General features: G+C 37.8%; 2 protein-coding genes across 3 annotated transcripts in view; both read left to right on the top strand.

The window, feature by feature from the left end:
• LOC148947287 (THAP domain-containing protein 3-like) overlaps window positions 1–12654 on the top strand; it is a 34674-nt gene extending 22020 nt beyond the window's left edge. For both annotated transcript variants that reach the window (XM_089097368.1, XM_089097369.1), the window contains exons 2-3: window positions 2169–2400; window positions 12526–12654. In XM_089097368.1, coding sequence (XP_088953494.1) covers window positions 2169–2400; window positions 12526–12573 — 280 coding nt within the window. In that variant the 3' untranslated portion in view covers window positions 12574–12654. The remainder of the gene's footprint in view (window positions 1–2168; window positions 2401–12525) is intronic.
• Window positions 1–13563, top strand: part of LOC148947286 (uncharacterized) — a 66321-nt gene extending 52758 nt beyond the window's left edge. The window contains exon 2 of the mRNA XM_089096554.1: window positions 12577–13563. Coding sequence (XP_088952680.1) covers window positions 12577–12963 — 387 coding nt within the window. The 3' untranslated portion in view covers window positions 12964–13563. The remainder of the gene's footprint in view (window positions 1–12576) is intronic.
• Window positions 13564–18314: the final 4751 nt, after the last annotated feature.

The raw sequence follows: 18314 nt of genomic DNA, 5'->3' as shown, positions 1-18314 counted from the left end.
TAAATTAGAACTCTAACTGAAACTCATATGTAAAAAAATAAAACTATTATCTAAAATAAAACTAAACTAGAACTCTAACAAAAAAACTCTAAGCTAAAATTCTAAAATCTTAACTAAAACTAAACTAAACTAGAACACAAATTAAAACTCTAAGCTAAGACTCTAAGGTAAAACACCAAACTCTTAACTAAAACTAAACTAAAACTCTAACTGAAACTCAAAGGTGAAAAAATCAAACTCTTAACTAAAATTAAACTAAACTAGAACTTTAACAAAAAAACTCTAATCTAAGACTAAGATAAAACTCTAAACTCTAAAATAAAATAAAAATAAACTATAACTCTAACAAAAACTCTAAGCTAAGACTCTAAGCTAAAACTCTAAGCTCTAAACTAAAACTAAAATATACTAGAACTTCAACAAAAACTCTAAGCTAAGACTCTAAGCTAAAAACTCTAAGCTCTTAACTAAAACTAAAATAAACCTCAACTCTAACAAAAACTCTAAGCTAAGACTCTAAGCTAAAACTCTAAACTCTTAACTAAAATTAAACTAAACTAGAACTCTAACAAAAACTCTAATCAAAGACTCTAAGCTGAAATTCTAAACTATTAACTAAAACTAAACTAAACTAGAACTTCAACAAAAACTCTAAGCTAAAAACTCTAAAATCTTAACTAAAACTAAACAAGAACTCTAACTGAAACTCAAAGGTAAAACATCAAAATCTTAACTAAAATTAAAGTAAACAAGAACTCTAACAAAAAGGGGCGCATCCCTGCGGCGCATCCCTGTGATGCTTTCCCCGACCCGTAGCGCATCCCCCTGCGTGGCATCCCCCTGCGGCGCATCCCCATGCGGCGCATTCCTGCCCCGCGGCGCTTCTCGGGCCCGGGGGACCTTTGAGGACCGGGGGGGAGGGCCTTTGGGGTCCGGGGTGCCCTTTGGGGGTCCGGGGGCCCTTTGAGGACCAGGGGAGGGCCTTTGAGGGTCTGAGGAGGGCGTTTGGGGGGCTGGGGCTCTTTGGGAGCTTGGGGGACCTTTGAGTACCGGGGGCTTCCTTCGGGGTGGGGTCGGGGCATTGGAAGCCTTTGGGGTTGTGGTAGAGGACCTCACAGCACTGTTCAAATGGAACTTGTGTATTATAACGACCATAGAGTTTGACCCTCAAATTCTCTTCTAAAACCTTTCCTAAAATCTTCTTTTAAAATGTCTCTATCTGTTTCGCCGAAATAATTCCCTAAAATGTCTAAAACGGTTTCGCCCAAATAATCCCTAAACGTAAATTCAGCGTGTTCCTTTTGTTATTGGCATCTCTGCGCTGAGGCATTTCAAATTAATAAGAAACCTGATTCCCGCGCTAAAACAATTCATCGCTAAGATGTTTCTTGGAGAATTGTTTCCATGGCAATGTTTATTAATATCTTTTGGAGTTCGACCAGTAGAACTGTTTCCGAGACAAAGACATTAATGACTTGGATCTATTCCTGGAGAATCGTTTCTAGGTGAAAATTTTTAAAGTCTGACAGATGATGTCATTGGTTGATTGATCTGTCAAGAAAGGGGAATTAATTTGTAGCTTCTAAGGGGAATTATTGATTCACGATAGGGGAATTGAGGTCGACAGCACAGATGTTCCAAATTTCTGGAAACTCATAACATTTGGCTCGAGCAACAACAACAAATACTATTTCTGGATCATAACATTCGCTGAGAGCGTGCACTTACAACAACAACAACAACATTGACCTTGACATTTGCCTCGGAAACAACAACAAATACTATTTCTGGATCATAACATTCGCTGAGAGCGTGCCAAAAACCCACCTGGAGAAAGAGACCATTGAGAAAGAGGTCATTGACCCTGTCCTCATTAAACTATGTAAAAAAAGTTATAGGTGGCAGCAGGAGTGAGTCCTGGGAGTAGAACCCCCCCTTCTACTCGCTAGAAAGCCCTGTTCTAGAATATTCATCCAGTTTGTTTACCAGCAAATAAATAAAACGGCATTTCTTACTCCTGAGTATGTGTAATCTTAGAGCAACCTTTTAGAGCACAATTTCTAAAACATTTCTAAAACCTTTTTCTAAAGGGGAATTATAAGGAATAACACATTTTTAGCGATATATCTCAAAGATTTCAGCCGCTATATTTCCATTTGTTTTTCCAGGGTAACAGAATGGCTAACGTTATGTGGCCGGGAGGATATTTTGAAGAAACCCGATTATACAACTTATTTAAAGAAGTATGCCGTTGTATGCAACCGCCACTTTGACCCCTCGGACCTTGTTTGTGAGGAAGAGTTTCTTTACGGCAGACGTCGGAAAATTAAATTTAATGCTATACCATCTCTCTTCTTACCCGCTTATCCAGAAACTATCGAAGGCCAGAGGCTGTTTTCTGCAAGTGACTGTTTTAATAGTTTAAAATATTTGATTATCTCCTTTTTTCAGCAGAGACAAAATTTTTAAAAACTAGCATTTGATTATCGCCTTAATGAGCTCCTTAGTGCTACAGACAATAAAAATCAAACCAATATCAATAGACATATGTACAAAAAGGAAGTGACTAAATTCAAGTTAACCGTGAGTCTACCTTCATGCCGACCACATAATTTCCCTTTAAGAAAAAGTTGACAAAACTTTGGAACTGAAATATCAATGCGAAGCGCCAAACTTTCTAATCAAAGATCATCACGTTATAGCATTGTTCAATAAAACTCATTTTTACCTTGATTATCCTTGTAAATTTATTCTTTATTTTCCTGTCCATTCTCAAACCAATATTATTGTTACCCTTTGCATAATTACGGCCAGACCAATCATTATCCTTTTTCTTTTTTTCTCTTCATTGTGTTGCATTCTTTCTTGTTCCCTAGATGCTCGATTCGCCTAATTTTTTTTTCTGATCTCCAGGCTGTGAATACCGATGCCACACGCGTGCTACCCATGTTCAAATCTAATGTCGCATGCTTTTTTTCGTTTAAATCACTGTATCAAGGAGGCACACTTGTGCCTCTATAAAGAGGCGACCCACCACAATGTTAAGCGATTTCCGGTCCTAGCGGTCGCAGAGAGACAGCGGTAATCGTATTTTGTAGCCCAAGCTCAAACTAAGAAACGTGCAAAATTTCACCCCCCTCCAACTTTATCTTCATGGGTAAAAGTGGGCCGGAAGTTTCGAACTTCCGATCACAGCCCCGCTTTAACGCCGTCCGATTTGGTTGAAATTTAGAGGTTAAGCTTTCCTAGGGCCCGGGAGCTAATCCTTGAAATTTCAGCTCAATCCGATCACTCCTTCCCTGTTTTCCAAAAACCAGATATAGCCACTTAATGTTCATTTCTCTTTTTTTTTGTTATAGACGCCTACAGGCCAGAGTTGGCAACTGATCCGGGTGAATGAGGACTCATTCGAAGCAGAATTCGACCTGTTAGGGCCTTTTGATATTTTCAGACCGAAAAAATTATCCCCCGAATTTACATTTACGAAAAACCTCGTTTTCCTATAAGAGCCCATCTTAATTTTTCCCACCACAGCCCCCTTTAACGTTGTTTGATCGGGCTGAAATTTAGAGGATAAGTTTTCCTGGGGCCTGGGAGCTTATCCTTGTAATTTCAGCTCAATCTGATCACTCCTTTCTTGTATTCCGAAAACCAAATATCAAGTTTTGTGGGGATTTGCGTGCGTCAAAAATAGATTCCATTTACTAAAAAACAATTACACCTATGTCTCTTTAGTAAAGCGGTCGATACTCCTGACTGTCAGGCGGAAGACCCGGGTTCGATTCCCCGGCAGAGGAAAGTTTTTATGTACTGAATTTAAAGTTTAAAAAAGAAACTAAGTTTCTTTTTAAATTATTTGAAAAAATTACGTTTTATAAAGAGTTAAAGAGGCTGAGTTACAAGGTCGACCCTTAAAACACCCTGTCGAGAAAGAAAAGAATAATACACAATCATCTAACAGTTAGTCAAGCAATAATAAGTAATAAACTGTACAAAAACGTGCAGAAATTATTTGAAAAAAACTACGTTTTCTAAAGAGTTAAAGAGGCTGAGTCACAAGTTCGAACCTTAAAACGTACAGGGATTAGGAGGTACAGTTGGGGGGCTGCCACCCCCCAAACCCCCCGCTTTTGCAGCCTTTAAATAAAAAAAAAACTTTGTAAACTGAAAGTAAGGAGCGACATTAAAACTTAAAACGAACAGAAATTATTCCGTTTATGAAAGGGGCTGTGCCCTCCTCAACGCCTCGCTCTTTACGCTAAAGTTTGACCTTCTCACAACTCTTTTTTTTTAAACAATAAAAACTCTAGAGTAAAGAGCTAGGCGTTGAGGAGGGCAAAGCCCCTTTCATATACGGAATAATTTCTGCTCGTTGTATGTTTTAATGTCGCTCCTTACTTTCAGTTAAAAATTTTTTTTTTATTTAAAGGCTGCGAAAGCGGGGTGTTTGGGGGGCGGCAGCCTCCCAACTGTACCTTCTAATCCCTGTACGTTTTAAGGTTCGAACTTGTGACTCAGCCTCTTTAACTCTTTAGAAAACGTAGTTTTTTTCAAATAATATAAATAATATAACAGTAAGATCACGCCTCAGTGATTTTTGGCTATTATATTCTCAGCGCGTACAAACAGCTCCTCCCATTTAATCTGTCATCAGTGGTCCAGTGTATATTACCCTGGAACGCGTATTTTCGCAGAAACTTTCTCAAAATAGAAACTTTGAGCCGAGAACGAAACGTTTTCAAAACGTTCATTTTAGGGGGTCCACAGAGGCTGCTTAGCCCCCCCCTCTAGCTGAGAAATAAATGCCGCATCTGCGTAAAACTACCAAAAATTACCATCGATAAATAAATGAAAACCAACAAATAAAATAAATAAATAAAACCAATAAATAAAAGAAAATTAGCCTTTTTGCTACCTCTAAATCGAATCTTAAACTTATTAGAGTTAGATGTTGGGAGATTTAACAAGGGGAGGTAGGGATTAAAAACCATCAGTGCCACCTGCAGTATAGCGTCTGACGACTTCATAAAATAATAGAAAATTTCGAAGAAAACTGGACATTTGATATAATAAATCTACAATAAAACAGTATTCAATTTGAAATTTCTCTGTAAGAGATAATTAAACAACATTTTTTTCAAAATTATTTTGTAAATATCCAGTCTTCACGAAGAAGATCTAGGTTAGCTTTGGAGCATCTTGGCTTATTGATTTTATGCTGGTAGGCCAACTGGTGAGAGAATTCTGCTTTCTTTACCTCCCCTGCGTTTAAATGTACCTAAAAGGCATTTATATTGCAGTTTTGGGCCAAACAAAATCTCCAAACTCTAGATGGTGTTGGTGATTCTTATTTTCAACTCCAGCATCGGTTTCCATTCTTTGAAGTTTCCATTAATATTTTGTCATCTCATTCTGCTCGCTTTGGTAGGGAGCTTTCACCCTCTGGTGGTGCGCGCTTCTCGCTTATCATTGGGATTTGATCAAAACCTGGCGCATGACAATATCCCACACAAAGAAACTAGTGACTAGTTAATAGTTGTTTACCGTTTAGTACGCAATTAATAAAGTGGCGTTGTGTTGTGTCGATAAAATAGCAGTTTTGGGCCAAACAAAATCTCCAAACGCTAGACGGTGTTGGTGATTCTTCTTTTCTGCTCTATCACTGGTTTCCACTCTTTGAAGTTTCCATTAATCTTTGGTCACCTTAATTTGCTCGCTTAGGTAGGTAGCATTAACCCTCTGGTGGTGCGCGCTTCTCGCTTATCACTGGGATTTGATCAAAACCCAGCTCATGACAAAATCACACACAAGAAACTAGTGACTAGTTAATAGTTGTTTACGGTTTAGTGCGTAATTAATAAAGTTGCGTTCTGTTGTGTCAATAAAATAGAAGTTTTGGGCCAAACAAAATCTCCAAACGCTAGACGGTGTTGGTGATTCTTCTTTTCAGCTCTAGCACCGGTTTCCACTCTTTGAAGTTTCCATTAATCTTTGGTCACCTTAATCTGCTCGCTTAGGTAGGTAGCATTAACCCTCTGGTGGTGCGTGCTTCTCGCTTATCACTGGGATTTGATCAAAACCCGGCTCATGACAAAATCACACACAAGAAACTAGTGACTAGTTAATAGTTGTTTACCGTTTAGTACGTAATTAATACAGTGGCGTTGTGTTGTGACAATAAAATAGCAGTTTTAGGCCAAACAAAATCTCCAAACGCTAGACGGTGTTGGTGATTCTTCTTTTCTGCTCTAGCACCGGTTTCCACTCTTTGAAGTTTCCATTAATCTTTGGTCACCTTGTTATGCTGGCTTAGGTAGGTAGCATTAACCCTCTGGTGGTGCGCGCTTCTCGCTTATCACTGGGATTTGATCAAAACCCGGCTCATGACAAAATCACACACAAGAAACTAGTGACTAGTTAATAGTTGTTTACGGTTTAGTGCGTAATTAATAAAGTACCGTTGTGTTGTGTCAATAAAATAGAAGTTTTGGGCCAAACAAAATCTCCAAACGCTAGACGGTGTTGGTGATTCTTCTTTTCAGCTCTAGCACCGGTTTTCACTCTTTGAAGTTTCGATCAATCTTTGGTCACCTCATTCTGCTCGCTTTGGTAACCTTAACCCTCTGATGGTTCTCGCTTATTACTGGGATTTGATCAAAACCCGGCTCATGACAAAATCACACACAAAGAAACTAGTTAATAGTTGTTTACCGTTTAGTACGTAATTAATAAATTGGCTTTGTGTTGTGTCAATAAAATAGTGTGTTTGATAAAATAACAATGGATTTTGTGTCTAAAGAAGATTTCGATAGTATTATCAGCACTATTTTTGAAACACGACAAGATAAAGAGAAGCCATTATGGACCCGTCAGAGGACAGAGGAGGCAATCAAAATGATCGAGGAGTTTAAAGCTGCTGGGACATTGGGCAAATCGCGGACCAGTAAACAATATTATTATGGAAATAAATACGACGTGATGGATGACGGTATTAGAAAGTGTTTGATTTTGAAACAAAAATCTGATACTGATTCAGTAGTCGAAATAGCATCATCAGAAGAATTTCACCGTATTTTGTGTGAATTTCACCAATCAACTGGCCACGGCGGCAGGGACAAGTTGCTACATTCTTTAAAGTCAAAATATTTCATCCCGTTTTTAGTTATTGGAGAATTTTTGAAACTGTGTAGTGTGTGTCGATCTAAAAGGAAGTTTCCAAAGAAGGGAATCCTCGTTCGTCCGATTGTATCCAGTGATAATCAATTATCTTCTGTAAATATAGATCCATTGATCCATTGATTTTGCTATATTATTAAAGCATGTTCCTTTAAAGCACCAGGGATATCAAAATATAAAACATTGACTCCAGGGTGTTTATATTAAAATATAAACACTAGCAGTGGCGGATCCAGGGGGACGAGGGGGGCGCCCCCTCCTATCGTAGTCTAAAGTAGTGTAATTTACTTAATTAACTCAAGTTTGCGTTAATTAAACTTGCGTTAATCAACCTATTCCCCCCCCCCCCTAAAAAAATACTGGATCCGCCCCTGAAGACTAGGGACATCAAACAATATAACAAAACGCATGTTTGAGACACAAATGAATCTCGCAAAGAATATCCCATTATGAACAAGCTACACTTAGAGCAGGGGATAATTGCCCCTACTACTGCTACTACTAACAACTCGCTGCAGCCCCAAGCCGCCTGAAGTCAACGTAGTTGTGCACACTCCACTTCATATCGATCCAAAGCTTTACTCTTTTCAACCTCCCAAGCATATCTGATTTCCTTTAAATACTTTCTAATGACCGCTCTTCGCCCCATTTGGAAATGACCCGCTTATCGTTTGGCCCTAGACAGGGGCGAATCTACAACATTTTCATTGGGGGGGGGGCAAGAGGGGTCTACTTTCGGGTATTCAAGGAGCATGGGCTACATAATAATTTTTTCTCCACTTGAAAGGGGGGGAAACTGATCCCCCCTTGCCTCTCCTAAACGACGCCCCTGGCTCTAGGTGAATCGCTGAAAAGAATAAATTTTCGGCAATCTATCATCTGCAAAACATGTTCCTAGACGGTTACCTGGCAATAAAGACCTTAGGAAATCTGTCATCCTCCATCCGAAGAACGTGTTCTACCCATCTTAACTTTTATCTGATTATAGCCCTAGAACGTGGGGTAGAGCCGTGCTTTTCGTCCAGCTTGTTAACTGATATTCGGCTAGTCAAAAGGATGCCCAAAACTCTCCATAGATAATTCCTCTGGAAAACAATTTAGCAAATCCTCCTCTGTCTTCCGGAGCACCCACGCTTCACAGCCATACTTGGCCACTGTATTCAGTGTTGGTTTCAACTTTCTGGTCTTGGTTTGCAGACTTATCTTCCTATTCGTCCAAACTTTTTTCAACTGTAAAAAACAAACTGTGCCTTGGTTATTCTACGTTTTACTACTTCGCTGCATCCCCCATCTTTTCTAATAATACTACCAACGTAAGTGAAACTATCCACTCGATTGATCTTCTCCTTACAAAAATTAGTTCTTGACCTTCATTTATGCCTAATCTACCAGAACTATGAAAGGACTTAAAGGAAATTGGGATACCTTTGGAAGATGTAAAGAGCTTTGAATATATTAGGATGGAGGAGGAACATGCGAGGTTATGTTGGCCTCAGGCGGCTTGGTGATGCAATGGGTTATTAGTAATAGTAGCAGTAGTCAGCGACCTCGTCTTCCTACGCCAATTTCCAAACATATTATTGCCCTCCGAACTCTCAAAACCTCCGAAGATTCATATCATTTTATAACATTTTTATATAGGATACTAATCATCTGCATAATTTGAGTCTAGGGAGTTTTACCTCCTCATTTGATTCCATGCCTTCCCTTGGCCTTTGACGTGTTCGTTAGGACAATTTCAATTGAAATAATGCATATAAGTGGGGATCACAACCCTGCTTAACTCCTGATCCAGTACCGGACCGACTGCTACCCTATTTTTCTGTCTTAACAGCAGTAATATTGTTCTCTTACATAGCACTAATCCGTTTAATGTATTTATCTGGTATACGATACAAGGACAGTACCTTCACTAACGCTCTTCTATCGGCTAAGATTAAACGCCTGTTCATACACAATAAAACTAAGGACTAAAGAGGTTTGATGATTCAATCGCCTTTCAATTATTAGATTCTGAAAAATATCTTTTTTATTATTTTCGTTTAAAAGACAAAAAAACATCCCTTCCTAGACATCCTCGGTCGTCCGATTGTATCTAGTGATAATCAATTATCTTCTGTAAATATAGATCTATTGATTTTGTTATAATATTAAAGCATGTTTCTCTAAGGCACTAGGGATATCAAAATATAAAACATTGACTCCAGGGTGTTTATATTAAAATATAAACACTAGCAGTGGCGGATCCAGGAGGGACGAGGGCCCACCCCCTAGCGTAGTCTAAAGTAGTGTAATTTACCTAATTAACTCAAGTTTGTGTTAATTAAACTTGCTCCTAACGCAAGTTTATCGGATCAACCTATTTTGCGCCCCTCCCCTAAAATATTTTTCGGATCAACCTATTTTGCGCCCCCTCCCCTAAAAAAAATCCTGGATCCACCCCTAAGCACTAGGGACATCAAACAATATAACAAAATGCATGTTTGACACACAAATGAATCTCGCGGAGAGTTTCCCATTATGAACAAACTACACTTACGGCAGGGGATAATTGCCCCTACTACTGCTACTACTAACACCTCGCTGCAGCCCCAAGTCGCCTGAAGTCAACGCAGTTGTGCACGCTTCATATCGATCCAAAGCTTCACTCTTTTCAACCTCCCAAGCATATCTGATTTCCTTTAAATACTTTCTTATGACGGCTCTTCAACCCTTTCGGTAATGATCCACTTATCGTTTGGCCCAAGACAGGGGCGAATCTACAACTTTTTCATTGGGGGGGGGAGAGTCGTCTACTTTCGGATATTCAAGGAGCATGGGCTATATAATAATTTTTTCTCCACAATACAGGGGGGTCAACTGCCCCTCCTTGCCCCTCCCAAACGACGCCCCGCTCTGAGCTCCGAAACCATGTTAAAATCACGATCAGTTGCTCTAACTCTTCCGATAAGTTTCTTATTATTTCTGAGGTTTATTGAGGACCTGCCTGATGAGGTGAGCTGTATGTGTGAGGATTGAAAGAGGTCCAGTTTTGAACTCTTCATCCTGATTTTCTAGTTCTTCAATGGTCACCTCCTGCCAGGAGCGTAACTCCAGCATTTTTTGGAGGGGGGAGGAGGGGAGAATGGTCCACAACCGGAGAGTCAAGGGGCTAGGGGCCCATTCCCCACATCCCTTGGGGAATGGGCTGTAAGTTATGAAATTTGCCCATTACTTGCGTATAGTATTTGTTATTGTGAAGTATACAGACGTTTTTTGGGAGATTTTGTGCTTGCATTGGGTTTCCATGGGGAGAGTTTCCCGTGAGGAGGAAAATTTCCGGGGGGGGGGGAGCTGACAGAATTCCTATATGAAATTATTTTTATCTGTCTTACTATCTCTTTGCCAACTCAATTTTGAATATGGAGATGTTCCGGGAAAAAAAATCCACGGAAAGGGGGATTTCAAGAGCGATCAGAAAAACGATTAGAAATTGAAGTCTTTTTCAAATCTAAGTGGGCTAAGGAGAATTAGTTTTTTATGCTGAATCGTCCGCTAAAAATTTCACGGAGGGGGGGGTAGGATTTTCGGCGAGGTTGGAATTGTCCAGAGGAAACTTTACGGAGAGAGGGTGTATTTTTACATGGGATGAACTTTCCACGGAGGAGTTTCCCGTGAGGAAAGGAAATTTTTCATGGAGGATGAGCCAGATTTACCAGCATTATTTGAAAAACATTCAGAAACTAAACTAAAAAAATAAGTTTTTTCAATTGAAGGAAAGGAACTAGATTAAAACTCAAAACGAACAGAAATTGTTCCGTATATGAAGGGGTTGCCCGCCCTCCCCAACCCCTCTCAAAACCTTGCTCTTTGTGCTAAAGTTTGACTGTATGTTGCAATTTTTCTAAGAACGACCCCTGAAACACAAGGGCCGTTTAATTAGAATAGTCAGCTTTTTGAAAAGTGTTAAAAACTTGAGGAGGCAAGGCATTGAGGAAGGGGACAACCCCTTCATATACGGAATAATTTCTGTTCGTTTTGAGTTTTAATGTTCCTCCTTACTTTCAGTTCAAAAAAATTGTTTTTTTTATTTAATTCTATAAAAATTGTCATACTAGCGGCTGATTCATATTTACTATGGTGTCTTCTACAGTGTACTATATGCATGTATATATGCCTGTAACTATTGGAGAGCATATTACAAACTTGGAACATCTTACATTTTTGAAACATCAGCCTTGCATCTTTAAATTGTTCTACTCATTTATTTCAATTTGCTAAGGGCCCTACAAAAGATCGCAAGAGAGCTTAATTTCCTATGCTTCCGTTTTGAAAGGTGTGGTTTAATTCCATTGGCTGATTTTTGTGGCTTATTTTCTCAAGGCGATCACAAAATTCCTGAAGTGTATATTAGAAAGGGACAGAGGCGAATGCAGAATTGGTGTTTGTGAGGGGCACCAACGAAACTTGGCTTCTCCATAGGTATTTTTTGTCCCTCCACCCCTAGGAGCAATGCAACTTTCAACCGGTTCTGGTGCATTATGCAGGCACCGCTATATACTGTATGTGGAATGTCAAACGGGAAATGCTAGAGTCAAACAGGAGAGATAGATACCCGGTCCTAAAAGCTAAAACAGTTGTTAGAGTGGAATTGATCTAATATGAGTGTTAAAATTACAATTTGAGATTTGCCAAAAACAGAAAAAGAGGCAGTTGACTTTTTACAGGATAAGAGGTTATTGCCCAAGACAAAAGTGTGCGAAAATGGACACACCATGGCTTTATACTTGTATGAGAAGCATATTGGGCAATGTTGGAGGTGTTGTGTACGGCAATGAAAGCGAAAAGTCGGTTTGCGTGTCAATACGTGGTTTGGTACTAGTAAAATACCATTTCTTACTGCAGTTCGTTTCACTTATTTCAGGACCAAAAATTTAGGCGCATAATTGTATCTTGTAATTCTTATTATTTAGTTCATAAACCATTATATCTGGGTATCTGTCTCTCCCGTTTGACTGTAGCATTTCCCGTTTGACATTCCACATACAGTATACAGCGGTGCCCGCATAATGCACCAGTACCTTTCAACCTTCTGAGGGTTGAAAGGTACCCTCAACCTCAAACCAAGTACCTTTAAAACCATCCCCTGGATCTGCCTCAGGAAAGGTGGGCAAGTTCAACTTTTTACCAATTGCTGTAGCCTGTTTACCTCTTTTTGTTATATCAAGTTTTGAGCTAGTAAAAAGAATGTAAAACCTGATCGGTTGTTTTGAGTGAAATTTAAAGCCTATAAAATGAACAAAAAGTTACTGTTTTTATATGTAAACTCTCTGTTTTACTGTGGCCTAACTATTTGCTATTTTTTTTCAGGAGCGACCCTCAGAGTCTCCCGAAGGAAACTACGTGGCAAAATTCTAACCCACCTCTTCAATCAAATCTGAAAATGAGAATTCATCGTCACCAAAACCGACTCTGACATGTGCTACCCTAGAACCATCTTCTCGACCAGCTAAAAGAAAAGAACCTGAAGAAGCAGCCTTAACTCCTGACGTTCTACTTTCAATAAATGAGAGCTTCAATCGGCCACAAATGCTTGATGACCGATTTGATATATTTGGCAAGAATGTAGCAGTGAAGTTGCGAGATTTGCCGAAACAACAAAGGATCATTTGTGAAAAATTAATTAATGATACATTGTATGCAGCCGAAATGGGCAGTTTAACGATTGACCACACATTGTCTAGAGCCACCATTTCAATGTTTAATAATTCTCAATCATGTACCAAGAGCAGTGAAAATGAAATGTAATCCTTTTGAACTGGTTAAGTGGTCACTTATACGATCAGCCATATACATCCTAGAAAATATCAAAATTGTGAAATATTGATAATTTTTAACGAAAAAAACATGTATATACAATTTTAGCTGTAAAAAAATAAATAAATGTAAGCTCAAAATCAGCAATAAATAAGCTCAAAAATTACGGCAGCAAGCAGCTTAAGAAGGTATTATTTTTCTTTCAGGGAATAGTTGTCGCTGTGAATAAGCAGACTGTTAGTGTTTGAAATTTACGGACAAAAAGCTTTGTCAAGTTTAGCTAATCAATTTCATCCATTCTTACGGTTCGTCGTGGCAGCACTGACGAAAATGTGGTACTATCTTAAAAATTTCGTAATTTAGAAATAATAAAAAAAAATGTTTGAAAACTTTGGTTTTCAGGTGCGATAAGATGCGTCCAGAAGGCAAAAATGTTTTTATTTTGATGTCCTTGGTGTTTTAATACCTCCTCATTTAGATAGACAGCGATCCCATGTACAGATTTTTCTGATAGGAGATCTTCATTTTTGAGGCAGGAAGTTTGAAAAATGTATATGTGCCATAAACGGATTCCGGTGATTTCCCCCCGAGAAAATCCCCCCCGGAAATTTCCTCCCCGTAGGAGATCCCCCCCTCGATGATTCCCCCCCTAGGATATATCCCCCTGCTGAAAATCCCCCCCTCTTGGAACTAATCGCCACCGGAGACTACTATTGACTCAGACTCATATTTATCTGATGTCACCCATAGGTCGAAAATTGTTTCGAAATTCTTCTCTTTATCGATCGGCTAAAATATAGAAGCGAATGGAGAACACTTTTTAATTGCCAAGTAAATAGTTGGTTATACACGGTAATACATACACGGTTAAAACGTTACATCTAAAACTAATATTTCCTGCAATAAGCCTCAGGTACTCCAGCGTCTCGACGTTTGCGTAGTTTCCCATCTGTCGTAGATTTCTGGCATTTAAATCCACATACTTTTTCTTAATTGGTTCACTGGATTGTCCCGCATTTGCTTGAATCACAACCGCCCTGTTAAGTGCTTGTTCGCGCTTGAGGATGTCCAAGAACTTCCAAAGGCTAGGGTGATTAGCAGAAACTGAAGACTGCAATCTTCTATGATAACCCTCGACATTGTTGTTTGTCCTTCGGAGTTCATCTTTCGCTCTGTAGAACACATTCCAGACACGAGGCGGAAAGTTGCAAGGTACTCTCCCACTTCCATGCATTCTACCAATGCAGTTATCTTCAAAGTAGGTGATAATTGGCCCAAACACATTGTCAGTAAGCTTTCTTACGACAGCTGTGAATTTAGAATGAACTTCCGAAATGGGCACGAATGCAACTGTGCAAGAGCAGCTAGCATTTGGACGGAGACTGCAAATTCATCATCGTCTCTATACCTCGTCTGAAGGCCAAGGTTGTGTACTTTCCTGTAGATGCTCTTGCTTAAGTTGAAAAAAAACACCCCTTCACTTCAGTGGCTGGAAAGCCTTTCCTGAAGGAATTCTGCACGAAAAAAATGAACTGACCCATTATGGCACAGCTCGGGACCCTAAAAAGCTTTCGAATGGATTAATCGGGGGTGGTTAGCTCTTATGACACATTAAATAGGGGATTTAATTAAGAATATTAATAGATTAAATTAAGAGGTTTCAATTTCAGTCTGAAGATCTCAAAGATCTTGTGGAGCTAGGAGGGTTGGAATCTCTTACTGGGGGAATCTCCTACGGTGGAAATTTCCGGGGGGGAATCTCCTACGGGGGAAATTTCCGGGGGGGGGGATTTCCTAGATACCCGCCATAAAAACGTCATATTTATACAGAAAACCTTTATATAGAAAACCTTTATATACAGAAAAGTCCTTAATATATATTTTTGTGCGTCTCCCATGGATAAAGAAGGGAGGAGAGGGGTGCTTAGTCTTTCGCGTACCATTTATATAGGACTACAACGTAAAATATATACAAATTTTATTTGATAATCTGAATAGGAAATGCCAAGAAATTCGGAATAATTTAGGTTTGGGGGAGAACCAGACACCGAGACCCCTCCCATTTCCTGCTTGCATTCCCTGCTACTTATTCCTTCAACTTTGCGCCTTAGCTTCTATTTTGCTATTAATTTAAAAAAATGTATCCATAAAACACGATTTTCAAAGAGAAATAAAGATATCCATTAAACCAAAACTGAGCAGAAATAAATTCAAATAATATTCTAAGTGTAAAACTACCCCAAATCTCCACCAATAAATAAATGAAACCCAAAACGAGCAGAAATTAACTTGAATAGGGGTGACACCCCCTATGCCTTCTTAAGATCAGAATATAATTTGTACCCTACTGAAAGAAAAAACAAACAAATAGTTGTTTATTTTTAGCTTAATATATATATGTTGATATTTATTCTTTAAACTCTTTAATAATTTTTCATTCGTTAAAGTTAAAAAGTGAAAACATTTAAAATGTATATTGTTTTCAGTAAAGTTTAAATTATGTTCTGGTCATTGCAGATGAGAGTAATGCCCGAGCTGTGCTATAGTTGCGTCTATGGATAAAAATTAAATTACCCTGCCATGTATAAATTGACTCTGGTATATCTGTCCATAAACACTACCGTGTACAATGACCACCGTTATTGACAAAGACCCGTCGAACTTATAACAGCACAAGAAACTTAAATAGATTAGGACCTCATCAAATATAAATTTGCCTCTGTTTATAAATGCCAAACTTCAAAAATACCTAAAGGAGATATGGCATTATGAAAAACCCGCCCCTGAAAAAAGAAACGACAGGCAGCAAATACTCAAAGAAAAAAATACCATCATACAGATGACATTGTTTTGTCAGCAATTCGTCAAATTCTTTAAACCCCGTATAAAATAGGCGAACAGTTATGAAATTATAGGGAAAATTGTGGCACTCTTGAGGGGGATCAGTTATATATATAGTTTGATGATGGTCAGCAATCCTAGCTTCTTCACTGTATTTGCCTTTGTTTAGCATCGAATTTTTGGAAGTATTAAGCCAGGCTAAGTAGCGAAAATAAAGTCCCCCTCACCTCCAAAAAAGAAAATAAAATCCTATATACGTGACTAAATGGAGTAACTACGAGGCGTGTTTTTTAATTAAGCTCCTTTTGAACGTAAGTGCACAACGAAAGACTATTTCAAAAAAGTAAATTTATTTTCAGAGAGTGCTTATTTGACTCTGTTTTTCGACATAGTTACCAAGGTTTTTGAATCATTTATCATACTTCTCAACTAATTTTAAAGTAAAATCTTTATAAGAACCTGCCGCCGGCTCCAATAACCAAGAATTCACTGCTGTTTTTACGTCGTCGTCATCTTTTTAACGGTTGCCGCTGCGGTGGCAACCGTTATATAGACGAAACATGGGTTTTGCAAATCACACCCAAATCGAGGCAACCAAAAATGTAATGGAAACACACACACTCCCCTGAAAATTTGATGATTTTGATCTGAAAATGTTTTGCATGGTGTTTTTTGGTCGACCTCGCAGAAAGCTCCGCAGAGCAATTAAAGAAAAAAAATTACGAGCTTAGCCCTTGAGGCAAATCATAATCATTTTTTATTCTGAACTTTTTTTGAACAGAATTTCTGAACTTGGAATTGTGGTTTAGAGTTTTAGTTTAGAGTTTTAGTTTAGTTTTAATTTAGAGTTTTAATTTAGTGGTAGTTTAAATTTTTAGTTTGGATTTTTGGCTTAGATATTAAGTTTAGAGTTTTATCCTAAAGTTCTATTTTAGACTTATAGTTTAGAGTTACAGCTTATGGCTTTATACTAGAGTTTTAGCTGATATTTTTTGTTTAAAGTGTAATAGGAGAGTTTAGTTAAAGTTTTTATATAATAGTTTTAGTTTAGATTGTTAGCGTAGAGTTTTAGTTTAGAGTTTTAGATTAGAGTTTTAGTTTAGAGTTGTAGTTTGGAGTTTTAGTTTAGAGTTTTAGTTTAGAATTTTAGTTTAGGGTTTTAGTTTAGAGTTTTAGTTTAATTTAGAGTTTTAGTTTAAATTAAAGTTTTAGTTTAGAGTTTTAATTTAGTTGTAGTAGAGATGTTTATTCGAAATTCTTAGATTTTTTGGTGAAGTTCTCCGTTTTTTGTCAAATTCTGTTTTTGGATTAATGTAGTTGTTTTGGATATTTTCAAAGGATTTGTTGTTGGCTATTATTTACTGGGTGAGTTTTAAGTTATAGCTTATTTGTTTTGGTTTCTTTAAGCTAGCATTTCTTTTGCTTTCTAAAATTTTTCTAATTTTCGCTTGAATTTTTAGAGCGCTTAAATTTTTACTTGAATTTTTCATTTATTTTATTACATTAGGCTACAACTAATTATAATAAGATTACAGCCAGCTTGTACACATAGCCGGCAGTTAATGTAAGCCCTGGTTGCATTTCCCATTAATATTAATTTAAACTCCCGTCAAATTTTTTTTTTCAGTTTGACTGAATGTGCTACCTCAGAAGGCGAAAAGTCAATAGATGTGTCACATCTACGTAACTTCAAAAGACCAGCAGTGACTACTTATGTAAATTTATTTTGCCTATATGAATAGCCTATATTTATTTTTACATCATTATTTTTCTTTTTTTTTCGGTCGGGGTGATGTAATTTTTTCAATATACATATCAAACGAATTGTCTTTTAATTCTGATGGTACTTCGAAACTTAACAATTTGTATTTTGCGTTATAAATATTTTATTTCATATTAAATTATTTCTGTTTTATTGGACTGGTTACCACACTAGTTTGGAGTTTTAGTTAAGAGTTTTATTTTGGATTTTTTAGTTTAGAGTTTTAGTTTATTTTTAGTTCAGAGTTTTAGTTTGGAGTTTTAGTTTAGAGTTAAAGTTTAGATTTTTAGTTGTAACAAAACGGAAAACTGAATTTGAGCTAGGTTACATTGAATTAACTGCTCTCAAGCTAGGTTCATTTTGGTTCACTTAGCGTAGCCCGCGACGCTAATGAACCTAACTTGAAAGCAGTTAAAATAGTACTCGCCTCCAGGGCTAAGCTCGCAAACTACCCGAAGGCAGTTCTTATGCACTTTTTAGTTTTCATATTGCTCTTTACCGTCCCCTGAAGGTCCAAGTTCAAAAATATTTCACGAGTTGAATTCAATAGTTCAAGAATGGCTAGTAGGGAGGGGTGTTTTTTAAAACCAAAGATAATATTTGATATACAAACACATATAACATAGTGTCAATATAAAGTCAATGGGTGTGGTCGGACATATTACAATTTTTAGAGATCGAAACATATTTCATTAACCGTCAAAAGAATATGTTTGTCTAGCATGCATCTCAAATCACC

The sequence above is a fragment of the Artemia sp. Qi Xiang Cuo genome, chromosome 11 (assembly GCF_049724085.1).
Source record: "Artemia sp. Qi Xiang Cuo chromosome 11, ASM4972408v1, whole genome shotgun sequence".
Classification (NCBI taxonomy): domain Eukaryota; kingdom Metazoa; phylum Arthropoda; class Branchiopoda; order Anostraca; family Artemiidae; genus Artemia; species Artemia sp. Qi Xiang Cuo.
This window is presented reverse-complemented; position numbering and strand designations above follow the sequence as displayed.